Source organism: Henckelia pumila, chromosome 4, assembly GCF_033568475.1.
Source record: "Henckelia pumila isolate YLH828 chromosome 4, ASM3356847v2, whole genome shotgun sequence".
Lineage (NCBI taxonomy): Eukaryota > Viridiplantae > Streptophyta > Magnoliopsida > Lamiales > Gesneriaceae > Henckelia > Henckelia pumila.
Genome location: NC_133123.1, coordinates 4513190 through 4525921, shown reverse-complemented (window position 1 = coordinate 4525921; position 12732 = coordinate 4513190). Strand labels below are relative to the sequence as shown.

The 12732-nt window shown below is 35.0% G+C and overlaps 1 protein-coding gene across 3 annotated transcripts; it reads left to right on the top strand.

The window, feature by feature from the left end:
* The first annotated feature begins 5075 nt into the window (after positions 1 to 5075).
* LOC140863123 (uncharacterized) lies at positions 5076 to 9537 on the top strand. 3 transcript variants are annotated; one of them, XM_073266299.1, is made up of 9 exons: positions 5076 to 5092; positions 5285 to 5443; positions 5529 to 5643; positions 6696 to 6794; positions 6889 to 7875; positions 7971 to 8034; positions 8311 to 8450; positions 8542 to 8853; positions 8959 to 9537. In XM_073266299.1, the coding sequence occupies exons 2-9, from the start codon at positions 5397 to 5399 to the stop codon at positions 9265 to 9267; spliced, it is 2073 nt and encodes a 690-aa protein (XP_073122400.1). In that variant the 5' UTR covers positions 5076 to 5092; positions 5285 to 5396; the 3' UTR covers positions 9268 to 9537. The 3 variants fall into 3 exon arrangements, with proteins under 3 accessions (XP_073122400.1, XP_073122399.1, XP_073122398.1); XM_073266298.1 differs by having other exon boundaries at positions 5092 to 5136; XM_073266297.1 differs by lacking the exon at positions 5076 to 5092 and having other exon boundaries at positions 5099 to 5443.
* Positions 9538 to 12732: the final 3195 nt, after the last annotated feature.

Below are 12732 nucleotides of genomic sequence, written 5' to 3'. Positions count from 1 at the left end.
CAAAATCCTCAAATTTGACTTAACTCGAGCAAGTAAACCGAAAAGCCCTTAACTTTGTCATGCCTTATCCAAAACCCGTCCCGCTTGAACCGACACTCAACAAACTCTCCAAATCATCCCAAGGAATAGGTGGTATCATCAAAAGATCAAAAGAGCAAATTTACAAAACACAAAAATCGGACAGCCCCTATTCAAAGGAAAAATCTGCACTTGCACCCAATTTTGAAAAATCCATAACTCACTCAATTCTTATCCGAATCGAGCCCATTTTATATCGACGCGACCACAACGTCATGAACTTTACCATGGAATAGCCTAACCCTGCCCAGACCTCAGCCACGACCCTGCCCTGCCCCGTGAACAGTGCTGCCCTGCACACTCACACACCTCCAATTCCAACAATTTAAACACTTAGCCCACTTTCCTCAACTTATCTCCACATCAAACACCCAAACACCTCAAATAACCTCTCTTAGGACTTTTCCCAAACACTTGGGCTACACTCAATCCACACTTTCACAACACATATCAAGAATATCAAGAATTAACCATCAAAACTCCAAAATGTTGAACAATCAATCAAGACCAATGCAAGACCATTAAATACTTCAACATCAATTAAATTTCAGCCCCTACACATGCAAAATTTTGAAATTTAGGTCCTTATACATTCTGAAAATTTGAATTTTGGCAAGGACACTCAATTAATTCCATGTCAATGCACATATACTCAACATTAATCCACATAAACTCAACTCCCTAACATATTTAGAAAAAATCAGCCCCTAAACATGAAAAATTCGAAACCCTAACCTTCTAACAACATGCATTCTCGAAAATATTGCAAGAAATCATAAGGGTGGGGGTAGATATTGCTTGAATGTGAGCCCAAAGGAGTAGCTACACTTGCCTTTCAACCTTTTACCCAATAATTTCGAAAATAAGGGGAGATGGAGGGAAGAACTTTAGGTCAAACTCCAAGATAAGCTCCTTGTGGAGCTCCTCCGGCAGTGGGGACGGCGGCAGGCGGCGGCGGACGGGTGGCTGGCGGCGGCGGGCGGTCTTCTTCAAGGGAGAGGGGAGAAGTGGGCGGCTAGGGCTAGGGTTTGGGAGTTAGGGTTTGTGTCTTGATTTTTTTAATTGAAATGTTTTAATGATAGTGTAAATTAAAAGTGTAGTGTATTGTGTGTAGTGTTTTAAAATTTTACTTGTACTAGCAAAAGTACTACTTGTGCTATTAAAACTTTTTACCTCAAACTTTTTGCTATTTTCAAACTTCTAATTTAAAATTTCAACTCACAACATTTTGATTGAAATTCCACTAACCCGGATTTAATAAAATCCTATTTTATGAAAAATTTAGGAAATAACCCAAGAAAATGATAAAATTGCTTTTTGACCCCTAAAAATTCAAAATTTGCATTTTTGGCCAAAACCCCCCTTTTACCTCTAACTTAAAATCTTAAAATTAAAAATCTTGAAAATAAACCACCGAAGCCCACCGTCGTCGCCTGCCTGGATAAAAATTACTAACTAAACAGTTCAAGGCATTTAATTCAAATAAGTCAAGCAAGGCTAACTTTAACTTAAACTTAAACAATTAACTTCAAGAAATTTAAAATATAAATACTGAAAATAATTTTAGGCATGATTTTAGAATTTTAGAAGTTCTTGGCATTACAGGTTTGCTAAGTTTTCTTCTACCTTGTTGGAGATTGGATTTGTCCAGTCACATTGTGACAACTCATTATTTGTTCGGAATACGGGTTCTGTTTTTGTAGCCTTACTTGTTTATGTGGACGACATTATGATTGCAACCAATGATGTTAAAGCAGCCACTGATTTGAAAGTGTTTCTGAATGACAAGTTTTGTCTAAAGGATTTGGGAGATTTAAAGTATTTCTTGGGCATTGAAGTGGCCCGTTCTTGCAGTGGTATTTCCATCTCTCAACGCAATTACTCTCTTCAATTGCTTACTGAAGCAGGCTTACTTGGTTGCAAACCTCGCAGTACACCCATGGATGCTAATTTGAAATTGAGTCACGATGATGGTGAACCTCTTGCTGATCCATCTCCCTATCGACGGCTGATCGGACGCTTATTGTATCTCACCATTACTCGTCCTGATTTAGCTTACCCGGTTAATCGTTTGAGCCAGTTTCTATCTAATCCTAGGAAACCTCATATGGAGGCAGCTACTTCAGTACTTAAGTATTTCAAAGGCACAATAGGTCAGGGATTGTTATTTAGTTCCAGTTCTGATTTGCAACTACGACTCTTTTCTGATTCCGACTGGGCAGCTTGTGTGGATACTAGACGCTCTGTTACGGGTTTTTGTGTCTTTCTTAGGAAGTCTATGGTTTCTTGGCGTTCCAAGAAACAACATACAGTGTCTAAATCTTCTGCCGAAGCCGAATATCGAGCCATGGCAGCTGCTACGTGTGAAGTCACATGGCTTATATCTCTTTTGAAGGATTTTGGTATAATACATAACGGCCCTGCTGTATTATATTGTGATAGCCAAGCTGCAATTCACATCTCTTTAAATCCTGTCTTCCATGAGAGAACGAAGCACATTGAGATTGATTGCCACATTGTGAGGGAACGGATTCAGGCTGGAATTCTCAAAGTTCTTCATGTTTCATCTGCACTTCAAGTTGCTGATTTTTTTACCAAAGCTTTGTTGCCAAGTCAGTTTCGTTTTCTTCTATCCAAGATGGGAGTTCACAATATTCACTCCTCATCTTGAGGGGGCGTATTAGGATTAGATTTTGTGATTAAGTCATATTTAGTCATAATAAATAGTTAGTCATACACGTGTGGACACTCACGTGTACTGCTTGTTTTCTTTGGAATTGTATCATTCACAACATATTATTGAAGATATGTTTTTCTCTCCATCTTTAATGGAGTCTTCGATATTATTCTGTTATGTTCTATAAGACATTTCCCTAAGACATTAGCCAGATCTGATACCTTGGTTTCTGAAAAATAGCTTCTTTTTTATTTTTTTCTTAGTGTTAGTCGGATGTGAATTGTAATACTTTGGTTTCTGAAGCAAATTTTATCTAATGACTAATTATCTTGATGAATGAAATATGTTTCTTTGATAAAATAAAAATAAAAAAAATAAAAAACTATTTCTCAATTTTATAGTCTACAACTTATTACTTAACACATCACTCTACAGTCTACTCTTCTGTCTCGTACTTTGTTACGTGTTTGACACACACAATGACACGCAAATACGAATTTCACCGAATGCAATCATTTCTTAGGCATTGAATGCATCATTTATTTTATTTACAAACTATATGCTATAATAATATCTATGTTTTAAAATATACATACATATATTGATATATATGTACGCGCGTATGTGTATACGTATATAAGATGTTCAATTACTAAATTTAAATATACGTGGCCTAGGACAATAAATAGGAAATAATTGCATTTGGAAACTTCCCTAACTCGAACAAAGGTTTTGAGAATTTACATTTTGGTGGTGTGCACTATACGTAATATAAGATATTCAAATTTAAATATATATATATTCTAGGACCATATATAATTCATAAATAGGTTAAATCAAAAAAAGTTATTGGTTCTACTAGATAGCAAACAAAACCATCAATAATTTAAAAGCAAATTAAATATTCAAACGAAAGACTTTATTTGTTCTTAATTAAAAGTTATAATTTACCTGTCAAAAAAAAAATTTGGATGTTCGATTTCTAAATTTTTACTTTTTTCCAAATGAAATGTTTTGATAATTTTAACAAAATTGTTAAAATAAAACATTGTTATAAATTGACATACAAATACTAACATGCACACATATTAAATCATTTAATAATATAATAACTAATAATAATCGACAATAACATTGCAAATTTAGCACAAAAATTATAAATTCTCGAAATGAGTTATTTTAACTCAGAAAAAAAATCGGCAATCATATGTTATTGTCTGTTATTTCTCTTACAATGATATAAGTTTTAAACAAGTGTTATTATACACATAAATCTTTATATGATAAAATTACTTTTTGGTTTCTATATTTATTTATGATTTCGTTTCTCTTAATTTGTTTGTTTGTTTATTTTTTTTGGATAATTTTAGTTATTTTTTTTAATGTGAAGCTAATGCGTGCAGTGTCATATCATTGTTTTCGACGAAAAAAATAATAAAATTACTAAAATGAAAACATACATAACAAAATTGAAATATGAAAACATAAAAAAATCAAAATAAAAAAGTAAAATATTATTAGACCCAAATCGCAATTTTCCCTCTTACACTGTGTTTGGAATCACGGAATTGTATTGGATTTGGTGAGATTTGGAATTGAAAATACTGTTTTAGTGTTTGGCAAAACGGGATTGGTATTTGATGAGATTTCATAAGATTTCATTTAGCTAACTGAAATCCTTATAAAATTGGTCGAATTTCATGCGATTTCATGGGATTTGGGTTTATAAAAATAATAAAAATATTTTAATAATAAATATATATACGTTGGTTATAAATTTTAAGTTTTCTTCAATTTTTTTTTAAAAAAATATCATTTATATAAAATTTATACCATCAAATTTAAAAATATATTTTAACTATTTTCCAAACACCAAAATGGAAAACTTTAATCAAACCCAAAAATTTTGGTTCTCATTGATTTAAAATCGATTCAAACCATAATTAACTAAAAAGTAATCGAAAGCAGCGATTTGATTTGAATTTGGATTTGGATTTGGATTTGCTCGTTTTTTTATTAAAATTAAAATAAATAACAGATTAGATAATGAAGATTAGAGATATTGACACATTTGCCCCTCCTCAAAAAGCACAGAACATATATAAATTTATTATTACGTGGCACACATGCAGGAAAGGGTCCCGCGTTTCTCAACCCGTCAACACGTCCAAAGGCATATTTTTCCACCCCGAATGGCAGAGTTGCTAAATAAAGTGAAATTCCCGGGGCTTTTTGGTCAAAGCGCATCTGCGTTGCAACTTGCAACCCACCCGACGATCCCAAGTGAAGTACTTGTCTAGGCGCCAATCCAAGCAAACGTAAATTACAGAGACACAAGTGAGCGAGACTATCTCCCTCTCTCAATTTTGAAGAAAATTTCGGTCCGCAGCACACGATTTTGTGTGTTTATTTATGAATTTATTTATTTATTTATACGGGATTATCCGTTCTCATTGATTCAGCCTCCAAGAAGCAAACGGAACCCTCGAAGCTAATTAAATTATTATTTAATTGTTGATTTGATATTAGAACTTCGCTGAAAATCAGGGGAAGATGAGCCGTCGCTGAGAAGAAGTGGATGCCCATCGATCTATCGTAGGATTTTTTGTTACCCCTCGTGTTTCATTTTCCAGCCGATCGAATGGAGTCGCCCACGCCGGTTTCTCGTTATGTCCACCAGAATTCCAAGTGGGTTTCTTTTTCCCTTTCGGTTTCTTTTTTTCCCCCCCACTAAGCTTTTGTGTTGTCTGATGTTGTAAGAGTGATGGTGCAGAAAACGGGTGTTTCCGGGGGGAAGTTCGTCATCGGCGTGTAAGGATGTGGAGGTGTTGGAAATCGCGCCGCCCTCCAATCATACTTCTAAATCTAAGTCTTCCAAACAAAAAGAGGTGAATCTTTTGAGTTATTATTTTGTATTTCCTTTTTAGTTTTTTCAATTGGGCTTGTTTCGGTTCTTCTTGAGTTTGAGATACGTTTAGAGGAACGCCCTGCTCTTTTAGGATTCTTAGGCGTTCGAGGTTTGTTCCGAATGGTTGAATTTTGATCAAGTAATGATTTTTATTTTTATTTTTATTTTTTATTTGTGTTGCATGCCTCGGCTACTGTGATCAGAGGGCAGTATCGAGCATATAATTGATATGAGACTGATTTAGAATTGTGTCTCAAGTTTAATTGGGGGATTTGCCTTTGAGTAGATAATGTTTCTATTATTTTACTGATATTCCTTCGAATGCTTGGTGAGTTGGATGGTAGAAGATTGAGGGTGGAAGATGTTTAATTAACTCAGTCATTTGTTTGAACTTTCTATTGGATAAAAGGCTTTAGCTAGTACTAGGTGTATATCTGACTTGCCTGGCTTCCATAGTCATGATAGATCGACGCACATGAATACATGTTGCTAGCACTATTGCTAGAACATTCATAAGTTCTTCTCAGCCGTGGCACTTTTGGATTGGAAGAGGCTGCAGATGGACCATCATTCGACGTAGGACTAATCAATGAAACTTGGCTGCTATTCATAAGTTCTTCCCAGTGTTTGTTGTCACTTCTTTTCCTTGATGAATGCTTTTATGTAATCTGCAAAAATTGCGGCACATGATAGTGCGCAATTAAGTGGTGGTGTTGATGGAATTTTTGTTATAATGTGTTGGTTCTGTCAGTTTAGTTTGCCTTGACTTTTTCATGACAATTGCATGAGCTTAGAGATCCCTAGCCAGGAATTCAGAAAGGAACTTTTGGAACATCAGTAGGTTCACAAATGTTTTTAATTCCTTGACCCGTGACATTTCCTTTTTATATGGTCTGCAATCACTTGAACCTGAAAACCACTCTCCATGTAGAATTTGAAAATAGTTACTTGTTTTGCTTCCCTATAACTCATGTTCTGAAAGTAATACCATATGCACTCATCCTAACTTTCAAGTGACCATTTTTCTTGAAGGTTATTTTTCATGAGATAATTGATGTTGACGTAGAAGAAGAAGACTGTGGTGATGTAATGATAATAGATCCTGAAGTTAATGTCCATGGGAAAGGCAAGGTACTGCACTATTCTCACTAATTTGAATTTTGTTTTTTTGGTGCTTCCTTTTGCCGCATCAATGTAATAAAATTTTCTTTTATCTGGCGTGTAGGAGGCTTTGTCTGCTTTTTCAATTGGTCTAGGTGGTTTAGCAACTGATGGATTGGCAAGCGACATCCAATCATCAACCAATGGTGCTTTACAATCACGTGATTCAATGATTACAGACGATTCCTGCTCTAATAATTTCTTCGGAGAAGATGACTGGCTAGATAATTATTATGAGGACATATTGTTTGACGAATGTACGATGTTAGAATCACATTTTGATCACATGGATATGCCACCAGGTATTGAGGCGCCATTTCCCTGGTTACCAAGTTCTCCCACAAATAAAATTAACTTGACAGCTACTGGTACTTCAACTAACTCAAGTTTGCAACTAAAGTCAGATGATGCCATTGTCCCTTCTAGCTTAAATTCACCTCTATCGTCATGGCCATTACCATCATGGAGCAAATCAACTAGCAAACCTCAAAAGTTGAAACTACCATACAAATCGTTGGAACCTAGTGTAGCTCCAAAGAAATCAACTGTTTCAAGTAGTAAAGCCTTTCTGGGTTCACATTCCTCCATCAGTTTGGCTCTTAAGCACGGTAAGGAACCTTTGCATTCCTTTGGAAAGAGTAAAAGGAAGACTCGTGCATCCCAGGTTGCCTATTCTGGTCCACTAGGTCAGTTATCATCTGGTGCAAGTTATCCACCCGTCATTGGCAATCATGCCAGTACCTCTCTGAATTTGAAATTGCCATCGAGCTCTCCTGGAACGGAAACTTATATGGCTCCGTGGCAGGATTTACACCTGAATGTGTTAGGACCTTCTATTGGCCCTTCAGGGTTTCTGACTGAATTTGTCACCTGGCCTCAAGATTCCACCAATATTAAAAATGGTGAATCTCCCATGGTAATGCAGACCACAAATGTGGATACAAAAAAATTTGATGAAGTTTTGCACAAATTTGGAGGTTTTAACAAATTTGACACAGTTGATGATTATTCGGATCACTTCTACTCCAAAAATGCTTCATCTGGCAAACAGGTAACTGCTATTTAAATAAATGGGTTTTTTTTCTTGTCTGATCTCTTCAAAAGTTCATTTGTGCCTTTATGATATTGTCTTTGAATGTCTGACAGCCACCAAAGAATTGGGCTAAGAGAGTACAGGAAGAATGGAAGATTCTGGAAAAAGATTTACCCGGTATGTTTTGAAAGTCCTCCATCACATCTCCCTGTGTAACATTTTTGGCCAGCATGTTTATTTGATTACAGTAATTCACATCTCCCTGTGTAACATTTTTGGCCAGCATGTTTATTTGATTACAGTAATGAATTTACAAAGTATCGGCATCAAATTATGAATCACAACACTTGCATGTGTAGCCTCTATATGTTATCATAGCTAATGCATTATTTTGCTGATATTTAGAATAGCTTGGCCCATAACCTTATATTTTTTGTGCTGTCACCAACACAGATACTATATTCGTAAGGGTTTACGAAGCCAGGATGAATCTTTTGCGAGCTGCGATTGTAGGAGCAGAGGGGACACCATACCATGATGGTCTCTTTTTCTTTGATGTCTTCTTTCCGAGCAGTTATCCTAATGTTCCACCTGTATGTGTTTTTTATTTCTTCCGAAGAATGCAGCTTGTTGTCTATAAGCTGGTAAATTTGGGGCCTAATCACTTGATTTCTATTCTGGCAGCTTGTCCATTATCATTCAGGTGGTCTACGAATCAACCCTAATTTATATAATTGTGGAAAAGTGTGTCTTAGCCTTCTTAATACATGGAGTGGTAACAACAAAGAGAAGTGGATCCCTGGTGTTTCTACCATGTTACAAGTTTTGGTCTCCATACAAGGGCTGATTTTGAATGCCAAGCCCTACTTTAACGAGCCTGGATATGCAAACACGAGTGGCTCTCCAACTGGAGAAAAACGATCATTGGAATACAACGAGACTACATTTATTTACTCCCTCCAAACGATGGTGTACAGCATGAAAAGGCCGCCAATGGTAAGCTGAATCCATCTCTCCACTTCATGTCTGTCATCGAATTGAACTCAAACCAATGCCTTTATTCTACTGATAAATTACTTGTTAATTCATTTGTTTTTGTAGCACTTTGAGGACTTTGTAGTAGGGCATTATTGCAAATATGCTCGTGATATTATGGTATCCTGTAAAGCATACTTGGATGGTGCTCAAGTAGGTTGTCTTGTTAAAGGGGGCGTTCAAGATGTCGATGAAGGTGACAAGAGCTGCTCACAGCATTTCAAGAACAGTTTGGCTGGATTCATTCCTATCCTGGTAAATGCATTTTCGCAAATTGGAGCTAAAGATTGCCAAGAGTTCCTTTCTTCGTCTCTAAAGGCCACCGGATCAGCAACTGCTGCTCCTAGGGCCCTTAATCTTATTCCATTAGGCTAATGAATTTGCAAATCTGAGACTTTATGTGAGCGCGCTACTTGCTACTCGCCTTTGGTTATTAGTTGCGACTGATTGGCGCATTGACTCCTCGTAGAAAGAACGTAGTGTTTTTTTTTTACGAAATCTCAATGCCTGGCCCTATTTTGACAATGTGTACATTTGAACGTAACCTGAACTTATACTCCTGTTGAATCTGAATCTCGATATGGATTCTTCTAGCGTTGTATTCTCAAGTTCATAATCTCCACTCTTTCCACCCTCCATTTTCATGGTGAGTTCATGTTGCGAAACTATTTGGTTTGATTAATTCGAAAATTTGGTTTGATTAATTCGAAAATTTGGTTTTAGTGTTTGGAAATTTCGGTTAAATCGATTAATTCGGTTCGATTTTTGGTTTTCGTACAAAAAAATTCGGTTAACCAAATTATAAATAATTAAAATTTGAATTTCTTATTAGGCTTTACATATAATTTATAATATTTTTTAATGTGTTTATATTTAATATTGTATTTAATTTTTTAATTTTAATTTTTTTAAAGCTTAATGTGTTTTATTATGATAAAAATATCATATTTCAATCATTAATTTTATAAAATTTTGTATTTTTAAATTTATTTTGTAAAAAAATCGGTTAATTCGTTAACCGACCGACTTAACCGATTTTAATTCGGTTCGATTTAATCAGTTTTGGCATAAATTCAGTTCGATTCAGTTAGTTTAAAAATAATTCGGTTAATTTGGTTAGATTTTTGACTGAATAAACCGAATGCTCACCCCCTAGATTTAATGAATGTTTAAATAATGTAAGTAGGATATGTGTAGTTAATGAATGACAAAAGTTTACTGTGGGCATGCTCTTATTACAAACATGGTTTCATTTTTTGTTTGAAAGATGGCTATCCGAGATTAATAAACTATCTTAAACGCATAAATAGTTTTGTAATTTCAATAACAATCTGCAACTCTCATTGTACATACACTATAACTTTATCATAATAATGTAAGGTATCGTTTGAAGCAAATGATAAGAAAACGATAGGATAAATATTGATAAATAGATAAGGATAATTTAATGGGGTTCTAAGTATAAAAAATGTGATGATAAATAATATTGTGTTTGTTTTGATGACAAACCTTTGAAACTATGTGATCGAGTAGCTCGCGAGCTACTTGATAAGCCACACACACACACACACACATATATATATATATATATATATATAAAATAATATAAATATAATATTATATTATATTTATATTTTAATTTATTTATAATATTTATATATTTATTTATATATTTAATTATTTTTATTTATTATAATATGAGCTCGAGTTCATATTTTACTACTCGATCGAGCTCGAGCTCGAGTAGTAAAATATGAGCTCGAACTCGAGCTCGAGTAGTGTGCTGCTCGAACTCGAACTCGAGCTCGACTCGGCTCGGCTCGATAACACCCCTAGTAGTGCCTATACATAGTTCCTGTACATGTAGCATCTCACTAGCCATATAATCAATGAATCTCTAATTTTTAACTTCAAATAGTTATTAACTATGAGATATAGTCAAAATGGTCTTGTAAATTTGCTTATTTTGTGTTTTGGTCCTATAAGTATTTAATTTTGGATTTTGGTTCTATAAGTTAAAGTTATAATTGGTTTTTAGTCATTTCTTCATAGAGTGTTGACGTGACATCAGAAAATGCTGACATAACAGCTAAAAATGCTTAAGTGTCATTGAGAAATGATGATGTGTCTGTTGTGGTATCAACAATTAAATGTTATGTTTTCAAAATCGGACTGTACCGACTGGTTCAACCGGTTCGATCCGAAACCGATAACTGATTTGATCCGAAACACTCCCAAAAATCGTTTTAATGATTGAACAGGCAGAACTGGTCAAGAACCGAAAAATTGATTCTTCGATTTTTTTTTGAAAATTAGTTTTTTTATTTATTTTAAAACCTTAATTTAATATTTTATTATATATACATGATTATTTGAAATTTTTTGTTAAAAATATTATTTATTAATATTAGAGTTTATATATTTTTTGAATATAAATTTGTATAGTTAATTAGTTTTCAAACTACGATAAATATATATATATATATTTCTATTTATATAAATTTTTTAGGTTTTTATAATTTAAAATATATATTTAATTATATTATATAAATAATTTTCCAATCCAACTGTCCGGTTAAAACATTCCAACCAGTTGAGTCGTTTTTTAAAGTTAGATCGATTTAATCACCGGTCCGGTTATAAATTTAAAAATATTTTTAAAATAAAAAAAGACTAAAAACCAAAATATAACTAAACTTACAGGATCAAAACCAAAAATTGAATGCTTAAAGGATCAAATCACAAAACAAAAAAACTTACAAGACTATTTTGGCTATTATCCCATTAACTATTAAGTTGGTATAGCCAAATATAAAATATAATTCAACCTTATTTCTAGTAACCACACTCTACTAATTTCTCCTAAACTCACATAAAAATTTAGATAAAGAAAGAGAAAATCCCACCAATGTTTGTATATTTTATATTTATTTTTATTATTATATTATTATATTATGTAAAAAAGAGCATATTTCACCATTTCATGTATCCAGGCTCCAGCGGCCCAAATTGCAAAAGATAGCCTAGTGTCTGAAAGCCAGGCCCAAGTACTTCGGCAATCTTGGTAAAACCCTAACAAAATGTCCATAAATTAAAACCCCATTCCCCTTCCATTTCTGAGCTTGAAACTTGAACCTTGAAACTCATCTTCCTGTCTCTTGATAATGACGATATCGTCTGCATCGAAGCTCGTGAATTCCCGAGTGCCAGCACTCCAGAGCCTCATCCGCCGCCACTTGCTCCACCCCTCCGCGGCGGCCGCCGCCGCCTTCACGAACCCCGTTCCAGATGCGCATTTAGTCGATGCACCTCGACTGGCGGAGGACTTGTATCCTCGTTTCCGATCATCATTCGTGACGACGAACTTTAAAATTGAGGAATCGAATTCCCCGCTATGTTTCAATGCGCCATTTCGTTTCTCTGTGATGCGATCCGAGGTGGCCAGGAAATTGGGAGGGAATGAATCCGGGGCTTTGGCTAATGGTGATGCCAATGCTAACCCCAAAGGTAGGAAGGCCTCGTATGACTCCTACTCCGACTCTGAAGATAGCGATGCGGATGACCACCACCGTGATCCATGTGATATAGATGCACCCGGCGACGACTTTTCTGGCGAGGAGGACGACTTCAGTGAGCGCGACTTTTACTCCGATGACGAAGATAAGATTCCTCGAGGTGCTTCTCCTTGAGTCAATAAATAATTTTTGTGAAATGCTACGCACTACCCAAGGCCAATGTAGCTTTGGGACGGAGCTTGAAATTTCTCCATCCTCCATTTTCAATTTTCTTGGTGTTCTTTCTTGCATCAATAATTACTATATATATTGCGTATTTGACTGA